The sequence below is a fragment of the Euleptes europaea genome, chromosome 14, assembly GCF_029931775.1.
Source record: "Euleptes europaea isolate rEulEur1 chromosome 14, rEulEur1.hap1, whole genome shotgun sequence".
Lineage (NCBI taxonomy): Eukaryota > Metazoa > Chordata > Lepidosauria > Squamata > Sphaerodactylidae > Euleptes > Euleptes europaea.
Window position 1 is genome coordinate 42,544,517 of NC_079325.1, and position 12,460 is coordinate 42,556,976.

Consider the following 12,460-nt stretch of genomic DNA (forward strand, 5'->3'; position numbering starts at 1 on the left):
CACATTAACAGATCACTTCAGGATACAATGGTTCCATATTAACATACCATACCCTCATTAGCACATTATCTTGATACTTACAGGACAATACTTTTGCAGGACAATACTCAGCTCAAACCCAACCCCTTTCTGACTATATATTACTCTTCCTACACCCTTGACACTGAGAGACACTGTCCTTCAGTGTTACTACTCTGAAGATGCCTGCCACAGTTGCTGGCGAAACGTCAGGAAAGAAAATTCCAAGACCACGGTTACACAGCCCGGATAACCTACAAGAACCAATGTACATGTTGTCGTTTTTTTATGAAGGAAATAGGGCTGAAATACAATGGGATGCCATTAGAAAGGCATCTTTTTAGAAAGGAGATGCTTTTAGAAAGGCAACCGGACTGTAGTCTATTCCACTATTTATTGTATATACTGCCTTGCTCTTACAGCATTGTCCTCTGTTTTTGCAATTTTGTTTTCTGCATTGTTTGTGGCTTATCTTGCCTGCACTGATTTGCAGCTTTTGTAATGCTATGCCTGTTGCAGTGTTCATTGAATATAGTGTTTTGTGTTGTGCAATCCACTTCGACTCTCAGTGAGATGGACGGCTGTAAATAAATATCAGGCATGATAAACAGGCTGATCTAATTTAAAAAAATAGAATTATATTTCTGCAGGGGTACCTCAAGAAAATATTTTCGTTCAGGTTAATTAAACCTAAATCCCTGGAAGATTGTCATCTAGGGTACTTAGAGTTTTAGTCCCAGAAGAGGTTCTATTCATCTCTTAACTAGTTTTCATGGCTGCTCAGTGTTCCAGCCGCTTGCTGTAAAGAAAGTGCTATGAGGATTATCAAGGAAACTCAAACATTCGGCCGAGCTTAGATTACCTGGATTTCAGGTAAAGCTTTTGACAGGGTTCCCCGTGATGTTCTGATAGGTAAACGGGTGCACTGCAGACTATAGGATAGTTAGGTGGATATGGAACTGGTTGGAGAACCTCACCCAAAGACTGGTTATCAGTGGCATTTCATCTGATTTGAGGGGCTGTGGCTCAGTGGTAGAGCCTCTGCTTGGCATGCAGAAGGTCCCAGGTTCAATCCCCAGCATCTCCAGTTGAAAGGGACTAGGCAAGTAGGTGATGTGAAAGACCTTTGCCTGAGATCCTGGAGAGCAGCTGCCGATCTGAGTAGACAATACTGACTTTGAAGGACCAAGGGTCTGATTCAGTATAAGGCTGCTTCATGTGTGAGGGAGGTGCCCTGTGGGGTGCCACAGGGCTCAGTTCTGGGCCTGGTACTTTCCAATATTTTTTTTATAAATGATCTGAATGGGGGGTGGAGGGACTACTCATTAGATCTGCAGATGACACCAAATTGTGAGGAGTAGCGAATACCCCGGAAGATAGAGATAGAATCCAACAAGATCTGAACACACTGGAAAAGTGGGCGGATGCGGACAGGGTGCAATTCAGTAAGGGTAAGTGCAGAGTTCTACATCTGAGTAACAAAAATGAAAAACTTGCATACTGGATGGAGATACACTTCTGGTAGCAGTGTGTGTGACCAAGATCTTGGGGTATGGGTAGACAGCCAGCTGAATATGAGCAGTCAGTGTGATGCAGTGGCAAAAAAGGCTTACACAGTCTTGGAGTGTATCAACAGAGGCATAACATCCAAATTGCAAGATGCACTAGTCCCACTGTACACCACATTGATCAGGCGGCACCTGGAGCACTGTGTGCAGTTCTGGAGGCCTGGCTTCACTTCAAAATGGATGTGGACAGAATGGAGTGGGTGCAGAAGAGAGCGACAAGGATGATCAGGGGCCTGGAGACCAAGCCCTACGAGGAAAGGCTGAGGGACTTGGGAATGTTCAGACTGGAGAAGAGGAGGTTGATGGGGGACAACATGATTGCTCTCTTTAAGTATTTGAAAAGCTGTCACTTAGAGGAGGGGGGAGAGCTGTTCCTGTTGGCAGCAGAGGATAGGACTCACAATAATACATTTAAATTATGGGTGAAAAGGTTCCAGCTGGATATTGGGGGGGGGATTTGTATGGTAAAAGTTGTTCAGCAGCAGAATCAGCTGCCTAGGGAGGTGGTGAGCTCCCCCTCACTAGCAGTCTTCTGCAGATAGGGTTGCCAGGTCCCTCTTCCCCACCGGTGGGAGGTTTGGGGGGCGGAGCCTGAGGAGGGCAAGGTTTGGGGAGGGGAGGGACTTCAATGCCATAGAGTCCAATGGCCAAAGCGGCCATTTTCTCCAGGTGAACTGATCTCTATCAGCTGAAGATCAGTTGTAATAGCAGGAGATCTCCAGCTAGTACCTGGAGGTTGGCAACCTTATCAGCAGCGGTTGGACAAACTTTTCAGGGATGCTTTAGGCTGATCCTGCACTGAACAGGGGGTTGACGGCCTGTATGGCCCCCTTCCAACTCTATGATTCTTTGAGCTGCATGTACAGGGGAATCTATAAACGATCAGCCGGGTTGCGTCCCTCAGGAGTAATCAGTTGCGGGTTTGCATGGGGATTAAGCATGCTGGAACTCACCTGTGTGTTAAGTGCTGTCAAGTCGCTTCTGACTCATGGCGACCCTATGAATCAATGTCCTCCAGAATGTCCTATCTATGACAGCCTTGCTCAGGTCTGGCAAATTGAGGGCCGTGGGCGACCCTATGAATCAATGTCCTCCAAAATGTCCTATCTTTGACAGACTTGCTCAGGTCTGGCAAATTGAGGGCCGTGGCTTCCTTCATTGAGTCAATCCATCTCTCGTTGCGTCTTCCTCTTTCCCTGCTGCCCTCAACTTTTCGCGCGTGTGTGTGTGTGAAGTGCCGTCAAGTCACAGCCGACTTATGGCGACCCCTTATGGGGTTTTCAAGGCAAGAGACTAACAGAGGTAGTTTGCCAGTGCCTTCCTCTGCACAGCAACCCTGGACTTCCTTGGTGGTCTCCCATCCAAATACTGACCAGGACTGACCCTGCTTAGCTTCTGAGATCTGACAAGATCAGGCTAGCCTGGGCCATCCAGGTCAGGGCATTGACTTTTCCTGTGTGTGTGTGTTAAATGCCGTCAAGTCGCTTCCGACTCATGGCGACCCTATGAATCAATGTCCTCCAAAATGTCCTATCTTTGACAGCCTTGCTCAGGTCTGGCAAATTGAGGGCCATGGGCGACCCTATGAATCAATGTCCTCCAAAATGTCCTATCTTTGACAGCCTTGTTCAGGTCTGGCAAACTGAGGGCTGTGGCTTCCTTCATTGAGTCAATCCATCTCTCGTTGCGTCTTCCTCTTTCCCTGCTGCCCTCAACTTTGTGTGTGTGTGTGTGTAAAGTGCCTTCAAGCCACAGCCGACTTATGGCGACCCCTTATGGGGTTTTCAAGGCAAGAGACTAACAGAGGTAGTTTGCCAGTGCCTTCCTCTGCACAGCAACCCTGGACTTCCTTGGTGGTCTCCCATCCAAATACTAACCAGGGCTGACCCTGCTTAGCTTCTGAGATCTGACAAGATCAGGCTAGCCTGGGCCATCCAGGTCAGGGCATTGACTTTTCCTCTGTGTGTGTGTGTGTTAAATGCCCTCAAGTCGCTTCCGACTCATGGCGACCCTATGAACGAAAGTCCTCCAAAATGTCCTATCTTTGACTTTTCCTAGCATCCCTTTAAAAAGCCATTAAGCCGTGCACGTTTCGATATTGCCTGAAGATGGCACCAGAATGCAACAAACCCACGCATTAAGGATCAAGGAGCCAGAGAAATAAAACGTGGGTCTTAAAAGCGCGCAAGTGATAGCTGTAGACGCCTCCCGCCCCTAGAGTTTCCCTAGAGGGATGAAGGGTTCCTAGCAAAGATTCCCCGCAGCTGCATAATTGCCCGCCGGGCAGGAAGAAGCAATCTCATTTGCGCCTCTGGCGTAGCGAATCTCAACTTTTCCCACCCCCGACTTGTTGATCCCTTCCTTGCCTGGAAAAGGCGAGATCGAGCCGGGGAAAGGGGTTGGCTGCTATGCCCGGGGGATCTTCCAGAGACGCATCGAGCGCCCTCGCTTTTAGCGCGAGCAGGATGGAAGCGGCCAAGGGCCGGGAGGGCTGGGCATCCTGGGCTTGGACGGGCAGCTGTGGGGAGTCCCGGGGGGTGGAGGGCCGAGGACCCTCCTGGTGAACTGCAAGCCCGGCGGCCTGGGGGGAGACGGAGATTCCCCGCCAGAGGATCTTGATGCTGTCTCCGACTGCTGGAGGTGCGCCCATTCGGATGTGGAGAGATGCCTTGCCCGGAGGAAGGTCGAGGGCTCCAGGGCAGCTACCAGCCCGCCGCCCCGCAAATGAAAGGGACCGGATCCTGCAGCGAATGCTACACCAACCAGACCTTTGTATTTGACGATGGCTGCTCACACAGGTAATAAATGCTTGGCATTTTTTTAAAAAACAACAACAACAACAAGCTTATATTGTCTTTGAAAATCCTTGCAACATAAGATCAGTCTAAATAAAGACCCTGCCCAGTCTTCTGCTTCCAACAGAGGTCAGCTGGGTGCCTGCATGAAAGCCAAGAATGTCCTCCCCTTGGTTTGTCCTGTGTGTGTGTTAAGTGCCGTCAAGTCGCTTCCGACTCATGGTGACCCTATGAATGAAAGTCCTCTAAAATGTCCTATCTTTGTTGTCCTGACTAGTCTGGTATTCAGAGATACACTCCCTCTGTCCATGGAGGTTCTGTTCACGAATAGTTGCTACAACTGTACCTATTTTGTTTTTAAAAAGGAGAGACTCCGTGGGCTTGAGTGTGAGACTAGGATCTGGGAGATCCTGTTGTTTTGTTCCCAACCTGGTACTGCTAATACACTGCTTCTGAACATGCAGGTTCCATTTAGGGAACTTGTTCAATAATTGTTGGATCTGGTTGCTTATATATTTGCATAGAGGGAGTTTGTGTGTATTAAGCCAACTAAATGAGAGGTCCATATCAAGTCTGCAATAGCCATGTAAACTAGGTAGCAAGCAAAAATCAACCAGGTGAATCCCCCCCCTTGGGAAAAAAATTAAGTCCTGGAAATTCTATCACCTACAGCTGTTAGATGCGAGGAGCCCTGCTTGGGTTGGGGAAGGAATAGACAGCGCCATTTTCGACAGACTGTCTGAGAAGCAGAAATTCAACAGATGCAGTTTCATGGGACACAAGTGTTCGGCAAAGATCATCATTTACTGAATTTCTGGCTGTCCTGATACTTTTATAGGTACATGGCACATCAAAATGGATTATATTTTTCTCTCCTGCCCCAGGGGGGCAGTGTGTGCATATGTGTTTGACAAAGTTTTCCTCAAGATTCAGATTTGGAATAGATGAATTGTTGGTTTTAATGGCTCCAGCTTGTGTTGCAGATGAGCTTAAGAAGGTTTCTTGTATTTAGAAAGGGCCGGTGTGGTGTAGTGGTTAAGAGTGGTGGTTTGGAATGGTGGACTCTAATCTGGAGAACCAGGTTTGATTCCTCACTCCTCCACATGAGTGGTGGATGCTAATCTGGTGAACTGGATTTGTTTCCCCACTCCTGCACAAGAAGCCAGCTGGGTGACCTTGGGCTAGTCACAGCTCTCTTAGAAATTGACAGAATGATATTCAGTTACACATATTAAAATTACATTGAAAAAAATCAGTAAGGGGTTGTCTGAATTCCCAGCTTTCATTTTTAAAAGCCCTTTTTGTTGTGAAGATATGCCTTTCCCCTTATATCTCTGTAACGGCAGGGGCTGGAGACTTAAAAAAGAAAAGAAAACTGGGAATGCAGAGAACCTGCGGGCAAGCCAGAAAAAGAAGAAGAGTTGGTTTTTATATGCCGACTTTCTCTACCACTTAAGGCAGAATCAAACCGTCTTACAATCACCTTCCCTCCCCCTCCCCACAACAGACACCCTGTAAGGTAGGTGGGGCTGAGACAGTATGACTAGCCCAAGGTCACCTAGCAGGCTTCATGTGGAGGAGTGGGGAAACAAATCCAGTTCACCCAGATTAGCCTCCACCACTCAAGTGGAGGAGTGGGGAATCAACCCCGGGTCTCCAGATCAGAGTCCACCGCTCCAAACCACCTCTCTTAACCACTACACCACGCTGGCTCTCAAAAACAACCCTGGAAAAAGCACAGGGATGGGAATGGCTGCTGCCCATGGACTGGGGCAGGAAAACTGTGGAGAAACCTGTATCGGAAGCCACAGCAGCAATAGGGAGGCTACACATGGCTGTCTCCATGGGGAAAGCACCATTGTATAGAAACCATGAACAAAGCAGCTTCTGTTGAGGCCCAACAGTTTTTGAGTGTGTTCACACACGGTGTCAAGTGGGAACAGATGCTTTTCAAAGGCCAGCTTCAAGTCTCTCTTGCAGGATCCCTTGTGTGCAGCAAATCTGCCACCGTAAAGCTGTTATCCTTTAAGGCGACACCTTTCTGATTTTTGCCCGCAGCAGACTTAGCACAGCTACCCCACGGGGATCTGTCTCTTGGACCTTGTATTTGTCATTCTCTGACGTTAACGGCACAGCAACTGTCTATTTCAGGCTCGATGTTCCCTTATACTGAGCCAGACCATTGGTCTATCGAGGTCAAGATTGACGGCTCTGACTGGCAGCAGCTCTCCAGGGTCTCAGGTGTCACTTCACCTGCTACTCGATCCCTTCAACTGTAGGTGCTGGGGGTTGAACTTGGGAGTTTCTGCATGCACACCAATATGCTCTACCAATGACCAGCAGCCCCTCCCCAGAAGAAGAGTTGGTTTTTATATGCCGACTTTTTCTGCCACTTCAGGGAGAATCAGACTGGCTTATCATTACCTTCCTTTCCCCTTCCCACAACAGACACCTTGTAAGGTAGGTGAGGCTGAGAGAGTTCTGAGAGAACTGTGACTAGCCCAAGGTCACCCAGCTGGCTTCACTTGGAGGAGTGGGGAAACAAATCCAGTTCACCAGATTAGCCTCTGCCGCTCATGTGGAGGAGTGGGGAATCAAACCCGGTTCTCCAGATCAGACTCCGCCGCTCCAAACCACCACTCATGAACACATGAAGCTGCCTTATACTGACTCAGATCCTTGGTCCATCAAAGTCAGTATTGTCTACTCAGACCAGCAGCGGCTCTCCAGGGTCTCAGGCAGAGGTCATTCACATCAGCTGCTTGCCTAGTCCCTTTCAACTGGAGATGCCGGGGATTGAACCTGGGACCTTCTGCATGCCAAGCAGAGGCTCTACAAACTGAGCCACAGCCGCTCTTATCCACCACACTACGCTGGCCCTCCTCAAAGCCATGGCCCCTTTAAAATTATGATGGAGGGACTCTGTGTTGCTTTGGGGCGTTGTCGCTCAAATAACAGATCAGGTATAGCAAACCAGCTTTCCTGAAAGGCGGCTTGTCTGCCAAGGGCTGATATCAAAATCAAAAACCTTTAATGGCATAAAAAAGAGCATGTTAAGATAATACAATACTTATCAAGTTCAGTATAATACAATAGTAGAGTTCCACCATAAGCACCAAAGAACACAAGCAATTGGCATAACTATTACTTGTCAATACTAAAATCAATAGCTAATTTTTTTGCCAAATATTCGGCAAGTGCTTCTGTAGAGTTGGGGGACTTATCCGCTAGTAAAAGTTGAGTAGTCCTATTCGCTGGGCCAGGGAGATTCATGATGATTGGATCTATAAAACGATTTCTTAAACTGGAGAAAAAAGGGCAAAGCAGTAAGATGTGAGTTATGGAATCAGGTTCAAGGTGGCAGAATTTACATAGTCTGTCTCTGAAGGGATATTATGGAATCTCCCGGAGAGAACTGCTGAGGGAAAGATGTTAAATCTGGCGAGCATAAAAGCCTGCCGATGGAGGGGGTTAGTGATGTTTTGTATGTAGGGGGCACCTCCGGGCATATAGGTCGTCAGTCTGTTAAAACGGGGAACATGTCATAGTGGGACCTGCATTTATGGTCTGTTTTTCAATGTCCCTAATTCTTTGCCGGATGGTGAAGAAAATTTGAGACTCACCACAATTATTTAGTAAGTCTAAACTAATTCCTAAGGAATTAATTTTCTGCCGAATGAATTGGTACCATGAGGAGACGTAGGAATCCCTTAGCATGCCATGCAGTAATGTGGAAGGATCAAAATGGAAGTGAATACGAAGCCACAGCTTAATGGTGGCGATCCAGGCTCTTGTAGACAGAAGATGGAGGCCAAGCTCTTTACAAAGAGTATAGAGATTAATCATAATGGGCAAACCCAATGTTCGTCGTAGGAAAGATGCCAAGCTACGGTCAACGTCCAAGGAAAGAACCTGGATCCAAACGGGGATACCGTATAATAATTGATTAGAAACTTTCGATGAGTAGATCTGAATAGCTGCAGGGATAAACAGATGTCCTTCTTGGTAGTGGAATCGTGTCACCACTTGGGATTGGCTTCTTGCTGCAGTAATAGCTGCTTTCTGGTGGTGCGACCAATTGAGATTGTGGTGAAAAAGAAGGTCCAAGTATCTAAAGGACTTAACTTGTTCGACTGGGTTGCCATCGATTTTCCATGTTTGGCCCTTCCAGGTTTTAGAAAAGATCATAATCTTAGATTTCTCAGAGTTAATGATTAAGTCATTCTGTGAGCAGAAGACGGAAAAGGCAGATAAAAGCCTTTGAAGGCCAATTCTAGTTATGGATAGGAGAACAGCATCATCCACATATAGCAGGAGGGGGACTGGTAAGGAATTCATCCTGGGTTCAAGATTTTCAGATGTGGATAAATGGGATGGTAAATCCGACATAAACAGATTAAATAAGGCTGGAGCAAGTAAACAGTCCTGCTTCACTCCTTTAGGGACGGGGAATTTCCCGGACAATTGGCCGCTTTTATCCAGCCTAACTCGACAAGTGTTCCCCGAGTGAAGTTTCCATATCAAAAAAAGTAAGCGTTGGTCCATCCCTAGTCTAGCAAGTTTATCCCACAGAAGGCTTCTTTAATAGAGTCAAAAGCCCCACGGAGATCAATGAAAGCTGAGTAGAGTTTGCCCTTCAGATGAGTGAAGTAATTTTCCGCCAGGAAAGAAAGAACAAGGGCATGGTCCATGGAAGAGTGGCCGTGGCAAAACCCGACTTGTTCTTTGCCCAGCAGATTATTTTTGTGCATCCACTCATTTAGGCGTCTTAGCAGATGCTTTGAATATAGTTTCCCCATAGTTGATAGCAGACTTATAGGATGATAGTTGCCAGGGACAGTAGCGTCTCCTTTTTTAAAAATTGGGACTATGATAGAATTTAGCTAAGATTCCGGAAGTATCCCAAAATTATCAATGAGGGTGAATAGGTGGGCTAACGGTTCGGCCCACCACTCTGAATTATTTTTTATCAGCTCCAGGGGAATACCATCAGGGCCTGGGGCCTTGCCTGTCTTCATTGAGGCTAAAATGTCCAAGATGTCCTCTTTGGACACAGGAGCCAATGTGGGGTATTGGGGGATTTGAAGGTCCTGCGGGAGGTCAGTTGATACGGAGGCAGTAAATAATTTAGAGTAATGGCCAGTCCAAACTGAGGCAGAGATTGGGGAAGATTGTGTAGGAGGGATGGAGTGGTTTCGTCCGGAGACTTCAGCCCAGAAATCCTTCATGTTCTTAGATTGGATCGCCTGACGTATTCGGGACCATTTCGCCAGAGCTAAAGCGTGTTCTTTCTCTTCAAACAATCGCAAGCAGGATCTTCTGGCCTCAAAGTAAGTAGTGATTAATTTGGTTGAGTGGTGTAAGCGTAGTTGATGAAAAAGACAACGTAGATTCTTTTTAGCATTCTGTATCGAACCATGAAGAGGAGCATTTGTAATTTCTCTGGGTGTTGGTTGTGTTTGCTAAGCCGAGAATGGAATTGAGACATCAACTTAGGTGGCCACTGGCCGAGGCTTCCAGCTTGGGAGAGGGCCCACCGTCAGTTGCAGGCTTTCCCATTTCACAGCGGGAGAAGTGCCTGGAATAGGATTGCCAACCTCCAGGTGGTAGCTGGAGATCTCCTGCGATTACAACTGATCTCCAGCCGATAGAGTTCAGTTCACCTGGAGAAAATGGCCACTTTTCCAATCGGACTCTATGGCATTGAAGTCCCTTCCCTCCCAAAACCCCGCCCTCCTCAGGCTCAGTCCCGAAAACCTCCCACCGGTGGTGAAGAGGGACCTGGCAGCCCTAGCCTGGAAGCATAACCCCTTCCAATATTTCGTGCTTCTTTTTGGCCTTGCTTGCATTGATCATGGTAAAATGCATGCAATAGTGTAAAATTGTAATGTGGGGAGAAGAAGGGAGCCATGATTGGGGGGGGGGGAGCTTTTAAGTCCCAGCAAATTTTCTTGCAAGTTTGAATGCCATGTGACATTTCACTACTCCTGTAAGATGTTTGGGGATGGTCTGTGCCTGGCTGGGAAACCTCATGGGGATTCTGTGACTGCTCTGAGATTTCCATGATGGAAGAAGGCAGGGTTGAAATATAACAAATAATAATACATTGCTTAATATCAGGTAGTGGTCGGTAGTGTTTGGGAATGCAGCTTGACAAAGTTTAGGGGAAGGGATCATGCCTTCCCTTCTAGCAAATCTTTTGGGCTGGAGTCAGATTGGGGAGGGGCCGTGGCTCAGCAGTAGAGCATCTGCTTGGCATGCAGAAGGTCCCAGGTTCAATCCCCGGCATCTCCAGTTGAAAGGGACTAGGCAAGTAGGTGATGTGAAAGACCTCCGCCTGAGACCCTGGAGAGCCGCTGGCGTTCTGAGCAGACAGTCCTGACTTTGATGGACTAAGGGTCTGATTCAGTATAAGGCAGCTTCATGTGTTCATGGTTTGGAGGAAAATTCCTTCCTGACCCCAAAGTGGTATTTGGCATTACCCTGGGCATGTAAGAAAGGGCCACGAGAGCTCTCTTCGAAAGGTTGGAATGGTTAAGAATTCTAGATAATCAGGACTCATCCAGATTATCTAGAATTCTTAACCATTCCAACCATTTGAAGACTTTTCTTCTTGGCCAGACATAATGCCTTATTCCTCAACAAATTATTAGGCATATTCTTAGATAGTCCAATCGAACAGAGAGTTCTGCCCATGTGGAAAGGCAAAGACAGAAACACCCGTTTTTTATTCAGTTGTGATTTATATTCCTCTAAGGTATCTTATTACTCCGTTGATTTTATACTTTCCTGTACGTTCTCATGGCTATCATTTAATCTATCTGCTGTCTGGTAAAGATAAGGCTGTTACTCTAGCCTTAGCAGATTATTTAACGATCGCTTTGAAGATTTGCCGAAAGCTGTAATTAAGTTCCGCCTAAATGCTCATCTGCATACAGCTCGGCTTAAAAGCCTCCAAAGGAGGAGAGTCCACCACCTCCCGAGGAAGCCTGTTCCGCTGTGGAACTTCTCTGTCAGGAAATTCTCCCTAATGTTTACCTGAAAACTTTAGCTGCTGACAGATCTCCTCCTCCTCCTCCTCCATGCAATCTTGTAATTCCCTTTTGAAAGCCTTCTAGGCCAGTGGCAATCACCACGTTTTGTGGCGATGAATTCCTTAAATTATGTTTTATGCAGAAGTTTTGTCTGTTGGCATAATTAAATAAGAGGTGGGAGATAACATCATGTGCTTTCCAGCCATTATTAAAAGCAGTTGTGGGAGGTGTCATTTGGACAGGGGCACACGTTCTTCTACCTGCATCCCCATGTCATTTATACAATACCCCGCCAGGTAACTACTAGCTGGAGCAGAGGGAGATGGGTACCTGCTTCCTCCCCTTCCAGAACTAATAGTTGCTTGTGTGTGTGTGTATGTGTGAATATTCTCCCCACAGCGAGTGAAACCTCCCCCTTCCAGCACTGCAACTACTATCCATATCACAGAGGTGGGCTTTAAAGAAGAGGAGTTGGTTTTTATACGCCAACTTTCTCTACCACTTAAGGAAGGATCAAACCGGCTTACAATCACCTTCCCTTCCCCTCCCCACAACAGACACCCTGTGAGGCAGGTGGGGCTGAGAGAGCACTAGAAAGCTGTGACTAGCCCAAGGTCACCCAGCTGGCTTCGTGTGGAGGAGTGGGGAATCAAACCCGGTTCTCCAGAGCCTCCACCGCTGCAAACCACCATGCTTAACCCCTATACCACACTGGAAAATGAGAGATGTCTGGAGATTCAGTTGGGGATCTCTAGGATTTCATGTGATTGTGCTGTGTTAGGACAACAGGGAAAGGAGACAATAAAACTCCCTCCAGATATTCTTTACAGTGCCCCGTTCTCTTCTCTTCAAATCCCTTTTCCAAAATCCTCTTTCTCTGTGAGGCCTCTGGCACAGCAGTGTGGTGTAGTGGTTAGTGTCAGACTAAATTGGGGAGAAACAGGTTCGAATCCCCGCTCTGGCATGGCAGCTTGCTGGGTGACCTTGGGCCAGTCACACACGTCCATCCTAACCTACCTCACAGGCTTGTTGGGAGGATAAAATT

The 12,460-nt window shown here is 47.2% G+C and overlaps 1 protein-coding gene across 1 annotated transcript in view; it reads left to right on the top strand.

Moving 5' to 3' along the window:
* The window catches only part of LOC130486846 (kelch-like protein 20), a 46,345-nt gene extending 42,031 nt beyond the window's left edge, over nt 1-4,314 (top strand). The window contains exon 9 of the mRNA XM_056860146.1: nt 4,042-4,314. Coding sequence (XP_056716124.1) covers nt 4,042-4,314 — 273 coding nt within the window. The remainder of the gene's footprint in view (nt 1-4,041) is intronic.
* Nucleotides 4,315-12,460: the final 8,146 nt, after the last annotated feature.